Raw genomic sequence first — 20,909 nt, forward strand, 5'->3', positions numbered from 1 at the left:
ATCTCCCTGGATTGCATTCAGTTGAAATCAGAACTATCAGTTTCACCTTTCTAAATCAATTTCAGTTTGAGTACTAGGTCAAAATATTATTCTGTCCCTTAAAAGCTTTAAGGTTGCTATAAATTTTCAGCAGCAAAAGTAATCCTATGGAAAAAAATATATTCCCATGAGCAGATGGCTTTTGATATATCAAGGTTTTGCCATTTGTTTTAGTGCTTAAAATAAACATTATTTATAAGACCACTTACATTTTGATGTTACTTAATGAGGAATATGCATCATTGATTTGACTAGCTTAAGAGGTCATTTAGAACTTGCCCGTTAACAAGCTGTAATCTGCTGAGCACACAATGACTTTGTTTAAAATTATCTGTTCAGTGCTGATCAATGACAATAATTGTTTTGTACCAATCACTGTTGAAACTTGCTAATTACTTTGAAGGGCAAACACACTTGTCTCTTTATTTTCAATAATTTTTTAAACATTCACCTTGGAATTAAAAAGAAATATGTACTTATTTTTATGAAAGCAAACACTTAGAACTTTCACACTGAAAATACAAACATCATCAGAAGCTTTGTGTAAAATGTTCCTTTCCAAACTTCAGTTTTGTGACCAGTGACATACAGAAAAATTAATAAGTAATTTGAGACATAACGCAGGTTTTTCTTGCTCATGTTTCATTCAGTTGAAATCAGTGAGGTCATTCTGAACAGAAAGTTTTGTAAATGAAGGTAGGATGTGGCATTTAATTGGTACACTGAGCCCATTGGAGTTAATTATAGCTTTATACAATTTTAGTCTTTTGTCTTTTGGTTTGAGTTTTGATCCTTTAACCCAGAAATATCCAGTTCTGCATGTATAGCTGTGAGGTGAAGACTGAAAGAAAGTTTCAAAGGGACCATAATCCTGCATTAACGAGCTCACAGCTATGTAGGAGCCAAGTTGGTCTTGTTGAGAAATTTTGAAGCCATACAGAAAAACAAAGCTAGGATCCTTATTCACATGCAAAGGATTTTGCTTAATCCCAGATCTCTGAAGGCACACTCATTCTTTGCTCTTCCTTTATCCCTTTTTAACCCAATAAGCTTGTGTATGAGAAAGTGGAGTTGCAAAGAGTATAAACATTTACTATCACCTAGTGCAAAGAAACATGTGTAGCACTTAATCTTTCTTGTTCCCATGTTCAGCTGCTCACATAACTATTATTTATTCATATTGTAACAATGTCTAGAAGTCCAAACCATTTTAACAAACAACAACACATAGGTAAAAGAAAATACCAACTTTAAAAGTCTTACTTAAGAAGAGAGGAAAATACATGGCGATGTACAAAGGGGAAGTAGAGAGTGCATTGACACTAAAAGTTAATATCCTATTATTTCTAATATCTGTAGTGCAACTTTTTACTTTCTTGGTGACACATCATTCAAAAGTCTTACTGAAAGCTTTGCTGTGATACTTATTCTCTTATTAAATCTCACATAAAGTGATAATGACAGCTGTACCACAAGGTGCCATTACTTGGCAATGCATCCCATCAATCAACCCTGTATGTTAGTTTCTACTTTTAAGAGTAGTGCTTCAGCTTTTGTGGTTGCAAAATGGTACCAAGGACAAAGTAGGAAAATACGCAACCCCGTCTTAGTTAGTCTGCTCATAGGTAGCTCCTGTGTGCAACTGTTTTCAACACAGGAAATGGCAGGAGATGGAAAAATTGCAGTAACTTTTGTCAGTTATCACAGTGCTACAGAACTGGACAGCAATGGAACTGGAATGAGCTGAAAGCATTTTGCCTGTTACTGAAGAGCACTGCCAAGACTGGATGACACAGACTGAAGTTACTGGTTGCAGAGGTCAATTGATAGTGGGGGAAATGAGCGGCTTTTTTTCCTTGCCATCTTCCTGAATCAAATGCAAAAAAGCATGACCTTTTTTCACATGCTTCTTTGGAAAATGAAGTAGGATAAGAAAGAGAAAACAACACCAGGACATGGATTGCACTCCACTTACCAAATCATACCTTGGTTCTGGAAAGAGAAGCGTTGGTGTAAAGGAAGAAAAAGAAAAACACTCCCTGTAGATACAAATAGTTTAAGTTCTTGGGAAGTCTAGTAGCTAGAAGCCCACATACTCTTGGAAATTACATCATTCTACTCTTAAATGCATGTAGTGCAGGTGAGTAGCTTCTCACATTGGACTTGCTTCTGGATCATAAGACCTTGATCATGCTTTTTTAATGTAGATTCTGCCTTTCAGCTGTTACGTCTCTTAACATTTGAAAGCTGTAAAAATGAGGTGGAGCTGGAGCAGGAGTGAAGGAGAAAAAAAGGAGAAAGTGCAAGGAATAAAATTAATATTTTGCAGGAAGATAAGGATAGAACTTCAAGGATAGAACAATGTAAGGAAGGAGAAACTAGACACTGGGAATAGAGGAAAGAATCATTTCAGATGTATTGATGTAGAATATGCTGACTTCTTATGGGAAAGAAAAGGAGTAAAAGCTGCCTTCAGCATTACTGAAAACACCAATTCATGTCTTCCACCTGTATATGTTGAATATACAGATAAATACAACAAACCAAATTACATTACTGATGGTTTTTAGCTAATTAATATTTACTTTCCCGTCTCAAAAAAAGAAAGCCAGTAAACTTGTAATCATTTCAGGAACATTATTGGAATTTGTAATTTTTAAGTATCAGAGAAGAGTTAAGCTGCTTTGTTAAAAAAAGTTCTTGGGTGCTACCTAATTTCTATTCTTAATGCAACTTGAGAACTAGCTACAGTTAAGGGAATTTCTTTTTCCAGTTTAAACTATCTGTTATGCACGAGGAATAGTATGTAGTGAGAAGATTATAATCAGTGTGCAACTGATGTTGACATGCATCATCTTGCATTGGAGATGAAAGAACTGCAATTTGTAAGTGATGTTTCCAAAAAGCCCAATTAATTTTGTTACTGGGAAGGCTTCTATTCAGTTTACATTATATTCAGAGCACAAAAATGAGAGTGTAGCAGAACATCTTGGTGAGGTGGTAACTAAACAGGGAGTGCATGTTGTAGCTGAGAACAGACACCACTTCTGTTGTCCATTTTTACATACAGCAATACTACTGGCAATAGCAGACACATTTTCATGGCCACACCCCACTACAAACAGTGGTTAAAACTGATACTATTTTTTAATATTGCATTTAGTAGTAAATTTATATATCACTATTTAACTACAATATATTACAATCTACCCTCATTTTTTTCATTGGTGCTTGATATCACTTTTTATGACTTGCTACTTGATATCACTTTTAAGGAAACTGCCTTGTTTGGGAAATACAATTTGGGAAATACAGGTATTTGAAATACATAAAAATGTTTGATTTGAAATATACTAAGCAAATATTTATCTCCTCTAGATTCAGAAATGGTGGCGAGGCTATTATGTTCGGAAATATATCCATAATTATTATGCACTGAAGAAATACCTGGAAGCTGTTTCTTTGAATAATGAGATTGTCAGGTAAAGATAAAAACTCCCATGTGGTAAAGCATTCATTTCCTCTTCTTTTATTTGTAAAAAGTTTATGGCATTAATTAATCTATTTCTTTGAGTGTAGGATCCCCTCCAGTATCAAATATCTATCTATCTATCTATCTATCTATCTATCTATCTATCTATCTACCTATCTGTCATTGTTTTCTTTATCCTGAGACTGTGCATACAGTACCACATTCTAACATCATTTAGGGTATTTCGAATTCAGAATAATTTCTTTGAATTAATTAGACATACTATGGGTTTGCACCAGTTAAATAAAACCAAATATGGCTCTCCACCTATGCTCACAATTTATAGGTTATTAGGCCCTAAATACGGTTTGCTGTACTATATTTTTTTTCCCAGTATACAGTAGCTTAAAAAGTTTTCATAATTTGTTTTGAAAATTGGTGATTTACAGTGAATAAAATGCAGATTTGGTGATCTAAATTATATGCATGAACTGTGCTATGAATGTTAATTGTGAATGATACTGGTGTGGACATGGTGAAGCCCACTCTTTTCATAGTTACAGAAAAGATTAATTCATCCATTAGATTTCTGGCTAGGACTGTTCCTCCTATATGTTCCTACTTTATTTCTCCTATCTGCCCTTGTCTTTCCCTTTACTTAAGTTCAAAGCTTTGTAAAGTTGAGGCAATTATTTCCTTCTAGCACATTTGATGTCCTGAACCATGACTTTTTCTTCAAATAACAGTAGAAACACACAGACAAAACACTGGATGATCATGGTAATTACTTTTTCATTGTAAGTGAAAGAGTTAGACAAAACCATCCAGCTTTTTCTGTTTAGAAAGGCTGAGATAAATCTTTGCTTTTTGAAGCATAGAAATATAAGGTGGTCCAATGTAAAAGTATTTTGGGAAGTCTTATCTAGATCACATGGCAAAGATATTTCAGCCACAAAAGCTTTACAGAAAACAGCATATGCAAATTTTACATGCAACTTTATAATATTATTTTTCTGCAGTTATAGCTGATGCTGCATCCTCATTGTCATAGCATTATAACTTACATGTTACATTATTATATGTAATGAAACATACTGATAACTACCTACCTCTAATTTCTCATTAACATTCATTTAAATGTATTCTGTGCAGAAGGTTAGATCATAACTCAGCAAAACCAGACTTACAATATCTGTCATCTCTTCAACTGTAACTTGTTCTTAAATCCTTGAAATATGTTCTGTTCTTGAAAAGGTAAAATCCAGGGAAGACAAAACCAAATCCTGGGAAGTAAATGAAACCACAACTTTTCTAAAATGCATATAACTGGGTGAACTGCAGAGACACAACCTGTTCATGATAGTTCTATCACTCCTGTCCATTCCTTGTCTAAACCTGGAACAAGGCTCCTAATATGGCAGTTAGGTAACCTTTGATGTGTGTGAACAAAACAAGACAGTAAATGGTATTGCTGCTGGACTGAACACAGGTTGATGGTAGCTTTGTATTTTATTTCCCCACACCCACAATAGATCTCTGCTGTATACATCTAACCTTGGAGGACTACAAAATATTTTTTTCTTGTGGTACTTTGATATGTTCATCAAATTCCCTAGTGTTTGCTCTGTGTCATTTAAAATCATAAAGCCTGTGCATTGGATAGGTATTTTAATCAATATTTTTTTGCTGTTTCTCTTTAACAGGTGAGCAGTATTACTTTAGGTATATTGAAATGTGTTACTGTTGGTATGTGTGAGGTCTTACATGGCAGCTGATATACTGATATTCTGCTTGTTTGAGTTCTGTCTTTTGGAGTTCACCAAAAGAGATATTTCAAGCTAGAAAATCCATCTTTCATATGAAAAAAAAAAAAAAAAAGAAGTTGAAAATAAATATTTGAGTGAATTTGGTCAAATGGATCAAATTGTTTGCATTTTAAAAATGCATCAGTTCTCAAGAATCACTACAGCAATCTCTTTACTGGGGTACATTTGAAAACTAATATGTATATTATCTTTGACATTCTTCTTATGAAATCTAACAGATGTTTAGTGAAGATCAGATGTAGGCCCTCAGCCAAACAGATTTTTCCTGTCACTGGGCTAAGTTGCTGCCAAGTGCTTTGGCCCCAAGGTGGGCCACTGTGTTTCTTAGGAGGAATATTGAACAAGGTGGAGGAGAGAGTCTCTGCATATTTTCATCTACCATCACATCGAATGTGAAAGAGTAGAACCTCATTGTTAATAAACATTTTAATGTATATCAAATTATTGCAGTTGTTCATTGTAAAAAACCCCAGGACCTGTCTGAAATTGAACAAGTGCATTTATGAAATCACCATTTTTTTCCCAGCATCAGCATTATGGAAATCTACATGTTGGCAGAGAGACCCACAAATACACTTCTGCACTCAGATTAACCTGGCTTTGAGCTTTTCATATCTCTAGAACACCACAAAACAACACAACATGGTGCATAATGCATTTTTTTCCTTATTTGTCTTATAGCTGTATTAGTCATACTACATGTATTAGTGCAGAGCCAGTGCCAGAAAAGAAGCAAGTTTCTTCACAAGTAGAAACAGAACCACAGTAAAAGAGTGATTTTTAGAACTCCAGAGCAGTAATAACTCTCCATTCCCTACTCCTGCCCAAAAAACCAAACCACCAACAAAATATACACTAAAAGTTTCTGATTTCGAAATATTGTTTAAAATCTATTCTTTCTAGAATTATGAAGTAATTCTAAACTGAACTACAGTATATGGTTCTCATCCTTCTAGAATAATGCTGACAGACTTCTTATTTATCAGTAACAACCTGAAATTACATTGCCAGTCCATCTGAGATACATTTTTACCACTTCGTCTATAGTACCAGGGTTGTGCTTGATTTTCTTCTCTTTCATTAAGGACTCACTTTTTTCTAAAAGAAATTTCAGAGGAAGTTCCCATGAATCTTTGGGCATTCTATTAATTTCTTATGAGAGTATCTTGTAAGAGATACTGAACAAAGTTTGTTTCCTTGTCTCTCCTCCTTCACCCTCTTTTTTTTGTAAAATACAACATTTCCTTTACTCTGTGGGGTTTTCTCAAATAAAATTTGTAGCCAAATTCAGCTTTTGTACAAGCCATCCTTATTTAATAGTTGCCCTCATTTAATAGCCAAACCCGTTTGTCTTTACTGTGAAAACCCCAGGAGAAAATAAACTTAATATAAGCTGTCGCAGTTTAAAGCCATAGAGGGGTGTAATTAAGTTTAACAGAAATTGATTTAACAGAAATTGACCTCAAATATAATTAAATAATAATAGTAATATTATGTGTGAGTTTGCACTCACTTAACAGCCTGCTTGTCCAACTTAGGGCAAAGTTTTTATGTAGAACTGAAGGTAACTGCTGGCTTTAGCTCCCAGACTGGTTGAAGAGTGGGTTGGGTTCTTCCTCCAGCATTAACTCTTACTTCCCACTGCTGCAGAGGAAGTGAGTGTGGCAGCTGCTGGTGTCCCCAGTAAAATCCCTAGTACTTAAGCTGATAAGAGATTTGAAGAATCCCTTGATAGATAGCAAAAGAATGAAATTAAATCCGTAAGGTCTACATAAGAAATTCTCAGATTTTTTATGACAATCGTGTGATTTAGTTTCAGTGTAATGGTGAAATGGGTTTATAAGTTCTGAATTCTGTTTTTGCTATGAGATTTAGGAAGTTCTAAACCAACCAAGTAGGAAACATCTTCTTAAATGTTTATTTTACAAAATTTTGCTATTTAGATTTTAGACTACGTGTCGATCTATTATCAATTTGTCTATAAATAAATGCCAACACATACTGTACTCTGTCTGAATATGGATTAGTTGAGTAGTTGCTTTTATAAATGCGTGCAATAAAATTAATTCCATTATGTTTGAGTGAAGTTAGAGCATTTAATTTTAAGGTGAAAATACTGTATTTTGAAACATTCTTAAAGTTAACTTTACATCTCTAAGAGTTGACAAAATACTTAAAAGGTGAAATATGCCCAAAACAATTAACATAGGTTATAACTCCATATGATGCATTAGAATTTTGTTTTATGTGAAACAGTTTCCAACCCATGATCAGCAAAGAGACATCACTTCGCATGAATTAGCATGCTGGTGCCATTATACCAGAAGAATTTATGGATGATGTCAGTTGCCCAACTGTGTGATTAACTTGCAGTTCTCTGAGTAAGGTTATCTACACACTGGCCTTTAAACTACAGTAAAACAACTTTGCTATATGTCAGGTGTGCAACTAGAGATAAGATTTTGGGATGTAGTGCTCCATTTACTGATGAATGGCACCATTTAAATTTTTCCCCAGGCACAGAACCCAGTAAGATAGCATTATCAGAAAACTATCAAAGCAGTGGCAAACTACTGGCATTTGGGCTCTTGTGTAATCAAGGCAAGTAGTTTAGCTTTTTTGGCTATTGAATAAACACTGACTTAAAGATAGCAAAGTAGGACCAGAGTCTAGTTTTAGCAGGTACCCTAGCATATGTAAGCAGTGTTATGATTATAAATCATGAATTTCTCACACTTAGAGGATAAGTGCCAAATTCTCCTGTCCATTATTGTTTGTCTGTAGTAGTGAAAAAGACTTGAGAGTGGCCCTGAAGAGTATGACTTTCATCTAAGTTTGACTAGCTTTTCCATCACCTGATCTAGTACGAAGGTCATCATTAAAACTTTTTGGTATTCAAGAACTTGATAAAGCAAAACTATAAAGGTAACTTCCTTAGCATCATCATAGAATTGTAGGTTGGTTTGGGTTGCAAGGGACCTGATAGATCAGCTGCTCCCAATCCCCCTGCATGGCCATGTCTATTGCCCATATTTTTGAATATGTCTACTCACAAATCCTTTATGCCGTCAAATTTTTCACAGTCATAATAAGCAGTGAAATACAGTACTGTTACATGTTGTTGATGATCTAATCCAATGTTTAGCTTTTATGTAAATACGTCTTGAGTATGTAGTACTGAAAAAAAGTAGCTTATTCTTCATTACTAGAGTATTACTGAGGTCTATTTACTTTTAACATGACACTTTTCTTCTTAAAACTTTTGAGGTATTGCTTTTTTCCATGAAGTGGGCTTGAAATAAATCATCTGTTGTCACAGTAATATGAGAACGTGCTCAGCCTACTGCTGTCTGTTCCTTTCTGGTAAAGATAAGTCCAAGTCCTGGCCATTTTCACAAGTGCCAAAGTGTTCTGAAGAATGTATATATTGTCTTATAATTCAATTAAAATGTTCCTCCTCATTGACTGCAGAAGCAATTGATTCTGCAGTCTATTTTCAATTAGTGCCAAAGCCTCTTAGACAGCTCCTTGGAATTCTTGCAACAATAAAAACCTCATTTTTGTAATGTTATCTTTCACTTGATGTTTAATTAACTGATTTATCTTCAACACATCATCTTTTCCTTGTCTTCAAAGATATCTAGAGGAAATAAATTATCCTTTTTAACTTATTTACCTGTAATTAGAATTTCCTGAATGTAAACTTATCCTGTCAGCTTTATTTGAGAGCAGTAGAAATAGAGACAAGTGCCAAGTATGTTTTTTAAGTTATTATTTAAATATTAATTTTGTGTGGTAAGGCACATAATTTGAGACTTGTAAGCCTTTTTCAAAGGATTTTAGATATAACTGTTTGATCCTGTAGGAAACTGAGAACTGCAATCCACTGTGAATCCCAGAGTGCTTCTATAAAACTGCAAACCTGATATTGTTAGGATGAGTATAAAAATAGTTTCCATTGAACAATGTTAAAATACTAATATTAACTTGAGTGGGAGTTAGACCAGAGAAAAGCTTTAAAATAATACATTTTAAAGAGATTCACACCAGGTTAAAATATTCTCTACAACTATGTGTTTTGTTTTGGTTGTTCTTTCTTAAACTTGTTGTCCAGAAATCCAGCTTCCTTCAGAGATTCCTAGCATAAAAAAATCTCTTTGTCTATGTCTGGGTCTTCTTTTTGCCTACATTTATAATTGTTAACTCTTTCATTTACATATATGCTTTTATACAGCAGATATGCTTATATAACTATAGGCTTTAAATTATGCATTTATCAAAACAAGACATTTTAGATGAATTTACCCCCTACTTTGATTATGAAATTGATATTAACTGGTTAAAGCTATACAGTGGGCAATACCATGTTTTAACTCTGTAGTAAAGCACTTAATGAAAACAGTGAGGTTAAGGTAGAAACCATGATTACACAATAAACTGAATTTCCAATGCAGCTTCATCTAGAAATACCTCATGTACTTTATGCTATTCTTGTCTCTCTTGACCAAGTGGTGAAAGCAGTCTTTTCATGTTTTTTAAATGGGTTTTGGTGCTGTGTAACACAGATCAAGTTTTTCCAAGGAAAAAATGAATAGCATAAACAACATAAAGACTAGAGTGTAGTCTTTAAAAATAGAAAAGCTATATTTTCTCTTGTATTTTTGTACAGCACTTAAGCACACCAACAGGAATAGCAGATTCAAAATTAAGCTTTGTTTTCCTTGAAAAAAGCTGAACATTTTTAATCTGAGTGTGTACAAAGAAATCTAGACTGGATCTTAGGAAGTTCTTCAGTATGAGGGTAGTGAGACTCTGGAATAAACTGCCCAGAGAAGTTGTGGATGCCCCCTCTCTGGAGGTGTTCAGGGTCAGGTTGGGTAGGGCTTGGAGCAGCCTTGCCTAGTTGAAAGGCATCTCTGCCCATGGCAGAGAAGTTGGAGTAGATGCTCTCAAAGGTCCCTTCCAACCTAAGCCATTCTGTGATTCTATGAAATTGCATTCACTCATTGGACCAAATAGTCTCTGGTGTAGCTGCTTACTTTTGGTGAAGGAAGAATGAACCAGGTGTGACAACACAGTATTTTAGATTAGCAAGAATTTTATACCTGTGAGCTTTGAAGGCAGTGTAGTGTCTGGATAGATTTTATAATTTTTAAATAGCTCTGTTAGAATTACTGACATCTCACAAAACATTTTCTGTAGACACAGAATGGCTAATCTTACGATTTTGTATTGTCTTATAGATACAGATGTGGCAGTCATATTTTGTCTGAAGTAGGATCTTCACTGTAAAATAAGTAGAAAAGGGGAAGAGGTACAGTTTCATTAAGCTCTAACATATCATTGACTGTCAGGTAGGTCTTATTATGCTGTCCATCCTCATTTAACTATCCCACAAGATCTCTTAATGAAGTTAAGCCCCAAGTTCACTCCAGTAATTCTGTGGCAAGAGTTTGTGCAATGTAACAATTCATCACTTGTCAGGAAGGCACTTTTAGTTTATACATTTAATAAGGGCATCCTCTAGCTTGGTTAATTAGAAGTGAACAGTTTGCATATTTACTAAATGCAGAGTGTCATTGCCACCACGGCCTATTGCCTACATGAATTATTTCTCTATCTGCAATAAACAGCTGGGTAATTATTACTGCCATAATCAGATAAATTCCCTCTGTAAGGCTTTTCTTACATGGCAATTCTTTGAACTCATCCAAAGCTGAACAAAATTTATGAACTCCAGCAGCTAGGCCACTTTTTCATAGTGTAGTGTCCCTGTTCCCTATTTCAAGGACATGTAGAGTATCATAAATACTGTGTAAATTAGGAGGATAAATATGATTACCTAAAGATTACATATTAATAAACTTGATTTTCAAAATATAATTTTCAAGTTGTAACTGATTAAATTATAGCAGTTCTGGTTTTATCTAATTGTAGAGACATGACAGGCCATCTCTATACAGGCTGTAATAGGTTATCACGGAAGAGCTCTACCACTTGAAGACTGAAGTCTCATGAAAAGGTATATAAACACTTTTCATGTGGCTTTTGAAGAAACAGTCATTTCAGCTGTTTGGGCCATTAGAAATATGACAAATTTTATGTGCCATTTACTCAATTAACTTAATGCAATTCTTTTGTCATTAAAACAAAGTGATGGCTCTTTTTTGCTGTATAATTTTCAGCTTCATAATGACATTTTAAAAAAGCGTGAATTTGTGTGTTACATGAAAAATTAGATATTTCTTTTATTTGTAAAAACAGTTTGTATACAAATTATTATGTAACTAAGCTTGCTCTGTGCTGTGCCAGCTCATATGTGAGATGCAGCAATGATTACTTAGTTTTCACATACAGCTTTTCTGGAAAGGATGGAATGTAGCTTATTTTTATGTTCTCTAAAGAAAAAAAGAAAATTAAAAGATATAATTGTCTTTTTTTTAATTAATGCACAAGAGGGTTTTTTGTCATAATATAAAATACTATGTGCAAGTTGCCATAAGTTATTGTCATACCTCATAACTCCTTATTAAATAAGTAATGTAAATCACAAATTAACAAAATGCTCAGAGATAGCAGGAATATTAAGTGAAGTGTTCTTTGGCACTGTCCTATGCAATGAAAGGCTTCTGAGGCCAGACTGCCTTTCTCATTTCCCATTTATGTGGGAGAAACAGACTGTAGTGGTAAATATGTTTAAAAACTGCCACACCACAGTTCTTTTTCATTATTAGAAGTTTGTTATCTATGCACTGCAGTTTTGCAGGTTCATGATTTGATTTTTGACTGAGGATGTGAAGGCTTACTGGTCTTTCATTAACATTTAAGATTTTTTTTAATGTTGGAAAATTACAGTCCTCCCCTTTGTATTGGTATATTCTATAATATCCCGTGAAGTATCATAGAATTGCATGAGATGCAAAGAAATATACAGTCTCTCATAATAATTTTGTAAATCTATTTTAATAGAAAATTGTATGAAATGCAAAAAAGGCATTTTTTTTAAAAAAAAGGATTCAACAGTCTCTGTAATTATTTTATAGATTATTTTATATTTTATAGATCTTTATAAATAGACTATTCTGCTATCTAAGAAGAATTAGTTTTCTTAAGTACTCACTCAAAGAAGAAAACATAAAAACTAAATGCCTATTATTTTAATAGTCTAGAACAGGAATAAGGAATAACAAAAAAATAGTAGATTTTTTGTTTGTTCTAGTATTGTTCAAAGTAATGTTATTCTGAAACAGATGATCTAGTCTGACTTCAGATCTGTCACCAGTATCATATTTATTGGTAACAAATTTATAACAATAGTTATAAAAAGCCCATTAACGTTTGGCTGAACAATCTAGTCTTGATTTAAGATCATAAAAAATATAGAAATACCCCTTTTATTCTACTCTAGGACATAATTACCTTCAGTATTCAAAGTATGTCCCATATTTCCGCTTTGAAATAGTTTGATTTAATCTTGGAACCATTGCTGCTTCTTATATCCTCCTCTAGACTGAAAGCTCCTTTTATATCCAGAATCCATATATTAATCGATCCACCTACTAGAATTCTATATGCTAAAAATAAACAACGGAAGTCACTGCAAGATGTTGTCTCTCTGCTTGAATAGTTTTTGTGACCATTTTGGACAGATAATTAAACATCCTTTAAAATATTTTCACCATAGGAACTCAACGCAGCCATGGTACATAAGCAATTTTTAAAATAATGTTCTTCTTCTGATGTATTGTAAGACTATGCATTGATCTATATACTTTTTTATCACATTATCATAAAAGAGCTCCTTCATCTCCATGAATCTTACTCAGAAAACTCCCTATAATGGCCATAATTCCTCATACTGTGGGCATGATTTTTCTTTAAGCTGTGAGAAACTTTTACTTATTATTATCCCTCTTTCAAATTCTTCAGACTCTTCACCTTCTAGGGATAATTACAGGACTCCATTATGTTGTTTGTCCTTGATGGTGATGCTAAATTGTAGTGTTTTACCTTGACCATGGTTACCTTTACCATGGTTCCTACTGCCTTCAAATGAAACCAACATGACAGTATTTCAATAAGGCAACATTTTTTACTTCTTTTTTTGGGTAGGCTATTCTTTTCTTATCTGAATAACTAGCTGATTGCAAAATGTTCACAGCCTCATCTAACAAACTAATTATATCTTGCAGCTTCATGAAATACAAAATGATGCAGTATCCAGCCTATTTGGTGGTAGGAGGTCTCACCACCATCTAGCATGGAATCTAGTACTCATATAAGAAATTTGTGACCTTAGGTATAGACAATAGAATCAAAATATTTGATGTAGTCTTGAGGCATGAATAATGGGATACCTAAATCTATAGTTAAATGTGATCTGGCATATATGGTAGAATGCAAATTTCAGAGAATAGGCTTTAATTCTGAGTGTTATTTCTTGCATTTCTTTCTTAAAAATAGCTAATTATTTTGGTTGTTTGTCACTTTGGAGTTTTCAAGACAATAAGAAACAAGGTTTCCTAGCTCTTCTGAAAATTGGAATTTAGTTAATATTTGACTTTGGCAATTAGCCACTTCTGTGAAATTGTATACTTGCAAGTAGCCTGCAGTATTTAAAAATGGGTCAGATCTCTCCCCAAAGAATTAAATTTACCATATTAAAAAATGCACTTATTTTCTCTATCTTTCATGATGTTTCATGCTTCATTAATAATGACATTATAGGTACTCATATGGTAGCACTGTCCTATGAATATGGAAATCGAGAGAACTACCAGGTGCTGTGAAAATCACTCTGAAGTTGAGAGATTTGGCATTACTGCTCTGGTATGAGGAGTGGGTCAATATATAAAAGCTCTTCCTGCCTTGCTATTGTAAAACCTATTTAATGTGGGGAAAGAAAAAAGAAAAAGGATGTGTATCATTTTATTTTAGAACATATGCACTTTTATAGGAAAGTAAGTGAAAAAATTGAGTCAGGCAGAATATCTCAGTTGACTTGTTTTATCATACACTGAGAAGGAAAATCAGCTTAGCTGATGACCTTTAGAAGTTATAAAGTCATGGTGTCTTTCTTCATCTCATAATGTTGAATATTTTAAATGTTGCCAAGTACCATATATTAAAGTAAAAGGAATACAGATGTGAGATTGGAGCCAGGGGCGGGTTGGTCTCTTTTCCCAGGAAGCTCTCAGCAAGACAAGAGGGCATGGTCTCAAGTTGTGCCAGGGGAGGTTTAGGTTGGATATTAGAAAGAATTTTTTTAGGGAGAGGGTCATCAGACATTGGAATGGGCTGCCCAGGGAAGTGGTGGATTCTCCGTCCCTGGAGATATCTAAAAAGAGACTGGATGTGGCACTCAGTGCCATGGTCTGGGAACTGCAGCGGGAGCGGATCAAGGGTTGGACTTGATGATCTCAGGGGTCCCTTCCAACCCAGCCAATTCTATGATTCTATGATTCTATGTCTACATTGTCCTGGATTGAAGCAGGGAGATAACCGCTTAAATGGGTTCATTCTAGTACTGGCAACATCTTAACAGTAGAAAAACATAGTTGTGTGCTTTCCTTTAGTTATTGCTGTGCAGGAGGTAGAGAAGGTTTTCTGGGAATTGCAGTGCCAAAAGATAACAGGTACTTTCACATGACATTCACTAGAAAACTTTCAATGGTATTTGGCTGTGGTTAGACATCCTCTTTTATATGTGGCTGGAAAAATTAGGAACATGACTGCTCTTTTGGCAGTCTAGCACTGACTGTGCTAGAAATAACCACTGCAGCTAAACTTCTATCAGAATAATTTAGTTTAGGGCTCTCTTGTCCATTCAGAACCAGATCAGCTTTGTCACCCCCACATGCTAATATCACTATAAGCTAATCAGTCCAGGCAGTTTTCCATAAAGAAGTTAATAACAAACATGGAGTGAAAAGCTTTTTCACATTATCGTTAGGTCTAATAGAATAGATCTGAGTGTAAATAAAGAGGACCCAGTGTACTTGGATCCACTTCCTCAGCCAACAGCTGTTGTGTTCTAGTTATTCTTCTGCCACATCCATAATAGGTGAGTTTTACAGTTTAGTAAAGTCAAATAATTAAGCTAACAGAACATCATTGTTTAAATCAGACCACTTTGTAATGTTAGTAAATATAACATAAATTAGCTTAAGGATTCATTCACACAAGGGAAGAACATTTGGACCAATGAGTTCGCATGTTTCCATAAAATGGGACAATTTTAAATGATCATTTATTACCAAAAACTATGTTTTAAATAGCTATGATGAAAAATTCTGTATGACTTGTTTTGAAACCTTAATTAGAAGATTCTGTATCATGGATTAGGGAAAACACTCTTTTATAGTTATAGACTGACTCTGAAATCAGTATTTTGAAAACCTGTTACACTCTAGAGTAACTGTGCAGCAGTGGAAATTGGAAGGATAAGGATACATCAGTCAGTTCTTTCCTATTGTCTGGTACATGCTGTGTCCTGATCTGCACAAGGTATTAATTCACTGTATGCCCTTCACCACTGTGCTCATCACATTTCCTATGTAGTATATTGATCATGCTGTAGACCTTGACAGTTGAACTGGTATGTCACTTAATTCCATTGGCAATGTAGAGTCTGCAATTAAGGAAAGATTGGCAGAGTATGTTCTACAATGCACAAATGATAATGGGATTTTAAATTATAAATGTTATAAGTTTTTTCTTTAATACTAGAAACTGTAGGGTGTTTTGCATGCCTACACACTAGGCATTTAAAAAAAATTTTTTTTGTCCTAAGAAGTCATATTAGTTTCCTGGTCACTGCACTGCAATGTCAGAGAAGTACCATTCCTCCAGATTTTAAAGAGAGTGTAATGATTAAGTTGTCAAATAGATTGATGTCAACATTCTCATTTAAAATTAATAAGAATTTTGGTCACCAATTTGTGGTAGAACTTTCAAGCAGTAAGATACCTCATGCCACTAATATCTGACTGGCTCTTTGAGCATCCATTTCATTGCAATAGGCGATCAAACATTTTGGTCAAGGAATTCTGTCAGACAGGAAGAAAACACATTGGAAGGGAGGAAACATGGTGGAAGGCAGCAAGGGAGTAACAGGGGCTGCAGTATTCTGCTCATTACATCTGACCAGCTTAATTAAAAATACGAGAAAAAGGTTGAGGATGATCAAGCTGCCAGATGAGACAGCTAATATAATATATAGTATGTGTCTTCTGTTAAAACTTTGGCTTTGAAGTCCAGAGCTCTCTAAACTGTTTTTACATATACTTACAGATCAGTTATATAGAAATATATACTAGCTATATTTAATTTCTCTCCCAAATATAATAGGTTAAGTCAAATGATGTTACAATGGCAGGTCATATGCCATTCTCATCTACACCAATGTAATGTGAAATTGAGTGGCATGCAGTGGTGTACCAGAAGTATTGTCCCACTAATTTCATTTTCACTTCTATATTCTCTAGTTGAGCAGGGAAGATGATATATTGTTGGGAAGGTAAAATGGATTTAGGCTATCTCCTTTATTCTAAGGTTGCCTATTGCAGGAATTTTATGATTTGGGGTCTGAACTGTTTGAAATCACAGTAAATTCACACTTCTTCTGGGTAGTCTAGGCAACGCTACTTACTGATTTTCTCAGTTACCCTTTACTTTAGTTTATGTTTTAATTTTATGGTTACCTGGTCAAAGGACTCCAGAATGCCAGTGAAAATGCAAACAGAATGCAATAGTTTGATGAAGTTCAATAAATGTAGGTCAGTGTGAATTTGTAAAATGATGCAGTTCTATGCAGAATTATGAAAATCTGTATATTGCTGAAATCATCACTTGAGGACCTTTCCAAAAGTGCCAGAAACTATATTATATGTGTATTTTTAACCTTTATACAGACAGCAGGAGCACTGTCAACTGAATTTGCATCTCATAGCTGGAACTAACACTGCTGCCTACTGCATAATGAAGTATCAGAATAACAATAAGTTACCTTGTCATATGAAATTATTTTTCCAACTATATAAAGGAAATAACTTTATCATTAACTAATTGAGAGCTACCTCACAGATTTATTATACAAGATCATTTTTAAGTGTGGCCTTTGAGCACATATGTTGATAATTCTATGCCTGTTTTCAAATACATGAAACATTCCTTAATGCACTTTGTGTTTCCCAGTCTATTCTTTAACAAAAGAATGCATTCTAAATTTGCACTAATAAACATTAATATTCTTCTGGTTTGTTTATTGATCTTCAGATCATTATAAGACACTACATTTGTCAAAGCTTACATATATTTCTTCTATATAGAAATCCCATAAAAATCTGTCTGGGACAAACTCTGACTGGACTAAGCTTATATGGAAGCCAAGTTCATAGGAAAATGCTGCAGGTGCTGTTAATATACTGAGATAAGCTCTAAGATACTGAAAAAATTATGTACTAAAAAAATTAACTTCTTTCTCAGGTGTCTCAGTATTCCAACTAGAAAGCATGCGTTTATAAATATGGAACAAGATTATTAATTACCCTAAGACATGTTTTTGCTTTTAGAGAATTCCTTTTCTCCAAGAAAAAAAAAAATTGTGAAGCTTTAAAAACACAATCCAAGCAATTTGTCCATATGCAGTTCTCCCTCTTCTCACTGAGAAGGTGAAAGGTTCATCCTGAAGCAAGTTTGGTCCAGAATCCACAGACTATCATGCAACATAGCTAATATTCATAATATCATATAGTCCCCCCAAAATATTGCTTACTCTTGCTTAATACGCCTAAGATATATATAATCAGAATGAAGCTGGCAATGAGTGTAAGATCATTTAATTTCAACAATTTTTTGATTATGTTTAATGGAATTTAGATTTACTTTCTCTAGGCAGGCATACATGTAGTGGTGTACAAGCATGAAATTTCTTAATAAGCACATTTACATGTAAGCTATCTGGAAGCCTAACTCTATCTGGAAGTCTAAGTTTATGTCTTTAGTATTACTTATGGCTATACACATTTTTCTGTATGGCAACTGTGAAACTCCCTGCATAACCAGTTAGTATTAATCTGCTAATGTGTAAAATAGTATATTCACATCCAACTACTTTTAGATTCTCTGCTTTTGTTTCTCCTATTCACATTCTTGAGAGTATGATTAAAAAGATGAAAGTTTAGCTTTGGATTAAACCTACATTTATGTCAAAACATCTGTGCTTTCTAATCAAGAAATGTTTGGACTACTACATACTTATTTTGAACTGCCTCTCAGAGGAGAATCATCTTGGGAGCTTATATCCCCACAACAGAATTGTCTGCATATTCTGTACAACTGTACAGAGCAATATAATGAATAAGAAATACTTCAGCACAACTGACAAAATGTGTAGGCTGTAAAAGTACGTGAAAATTTTTGTAACTGCTTAGAAAATTCAAATTTAAAAATGGGGTTTGGAACACCATTAATGAATATATATAATAATCAGGAAGGATCATAATGATTTGAATGACAGTACTGTCTAAAAAGATCATTAATTCCATTGAACTTCAACAAGTATTTTAGACTTCAATTAATTTCAGTAAATAATAATTATTCATAATTTACTAAGGTAATGTGGTAAGTTCAGACTAATGACAATGGGAAACATTTTGCATCACAGTATAATTAAATCTGTAATACAAGGTTATATTTTTTATCGTTATTCGAGGCTTTTCATCACCAGTTGTGTTCTGAATAACAAAATTTCCATATCCACTTTGTGAAAGAAGTACTAAGAACATGAATAAACTCTATTAATATGTTGATAGACATTTCATCAGTTATAGATAGCAGCACCAAAGCTGAAGAGCAGACAAGCAATATTAAATATGTAAAACATGGATCATACATTCCAACTGAGTAAACTGACATAAAATAAAAACCGAAGTTGATATTATATGCGTTTTCTATTTATTAATTTCTTTATGATTGATAGATACAGAATGAAGTTTCCAAGTAAAAATGCTTATGTACCTACATGCAGTGACTCTGAAATCTGTACCTTAAGGACAAAGAAAGGTCGCCGATCTCTCCAACTCCTAGTTCTTTGTCAAAAATGGACACACTTAATGAGGTTTGTTTGGTACAGCACAAATTCCTAGACACAGATAGAGATCCTTTCAATGGAAACAAATTTGTTTGGCTTTACCAGGTTACTTAGCGATTAATAATAGCTTTGAGATGCAGGTCGAAAAGGTCATCGTCGCTGCTTGCCAACACAATCTAAAATGTGCAGCTAGTCCAGCTCTGCAGGCTCTGAGGCCCCAAAACGCTATGCATAAAGTAAAACAGGCTATTTTCCAACTTCTTTTTTCATATTAATAAGCAATTTTCAAGAGAAGGGTGGCAAAATGGGGGCCATGCCACTCTAAGTAATTCATTTACTTTGCAATTTAATCTTATGTTGGAAAAAAATTACACTGCTGCAAAAGCATAGCATGGTGATTTTTAAACGTCAGAGTGCTTCATAAGTAACCTTGTATGAAATATTGTATTAGCAGCCCTGAACAGTAAACTGCAACAAAAAGTATTTCCAGATATTGAAGCAGACCTATACATCTTTTCTGATCTTTAATTTATTTCCTTTTCATTCAATGTTTTCTTTTACATTTAAAATAAAGCATGTTTAATTACTTTTTTACTTATTTTTGTTGATAAAAACTGGAAAGAGAGCTTGAAACAAATAAAAATTCTACATACCATCTTGGATTTAAGAATTCAATTTCATAGGATTCATATTTATAAAGCAATTATTGCTCTTACATATGTTGATAAACTAATTTAAAAATTAGAATAATTAGAATATAAAGAATAAGACTAGTCACAATCTTAGAAACACTTTCAGGAGCAATATGACTTTCCCATGGGATCAATCGTTGCAGCATACTTATTCATGTACATATTTGGATTTGACAGGATATGACCCTTGTCCTAGAGTGTCTTAATTGGTACTCATTGAGACAACTGAGACTATTAATGTGGACCACTCTAAATAATCTGCTTTGCTAGCATATTTGAATTATCTGGTTACATTATTACTATATTTTTCTTTGCTTTTCATTCTGCTGTATACATGCATGCTTTAAAATAATAGACTAGAATTTACTCAATTAACTTTTAAACAGTTAAATGTTTGACTGAATATGCTTGGTGTCATTGGCACAGAGGTTAATTTGAACTAGCCATTTCTTAATAACAAAAATAACAAATGTTAATCAAACTAACCTTTTTTAACTGGGTTAAAAAAATTCCATACACATGCACAGTGCACAATAGCATGGAATTTTATTTCTTATAGAATATAAATTTACTCCACTTCTCGCATAATTTATGGCAAGCCTGGCTCTATGAAAAAAGGGACTGAGGAAAAAATCTACTCCCATTTTCTTTAAAATTTTTCCCCTAAACATTAAGATAAAATAACGAGTCTTCTCCGTTATTCAAGAGCTGGTAACAGGTACACTTCCTCCTGTCTTTTACAATGAAAGAAATTTCTATAACCTATTGCAGACACAGACCCACCCATT

General features: G+C 33.9%; 1 protein-coding gene across 2 annotated transcripts in view; it reads left to right on the forward strand.

Moving 5' to 3' along the window:
* SPATA17 (spermatogenesis associated 17) overlaps positions 1 to 20,909 on the forward strand; it is an 86,018-nt gene that overhangs the window by 12,636 nt on the left and 52,473 nt on the right. For both annotated transcript variants that reach the window (XM_071739676.1, XM_071739677.1), the window contains one exon: positions 3,418 to 3,521. In XM_071739676.1, coding sequence (XP_071595777.1) covers positions 3,418 to 3,521 — 104 coding nt within the window. The remainder of the gene's footprint in view (positions 1 to 3,417; positions 3,522 to 20,909) is intronic.

This window comes from Heliangelus exortis, chromosome 3 (genome assembly GCF_036169615.1).
Source record: "Heliangelus exortis chromosome 3, bHelExo1.hap1, whole genome shotgun sequence".
NCBI lineage: Eukaryota > Metazoa > Chordata > Aves > Apodiformes > Trochilidae > Heliangelus > Heliangelus exortis.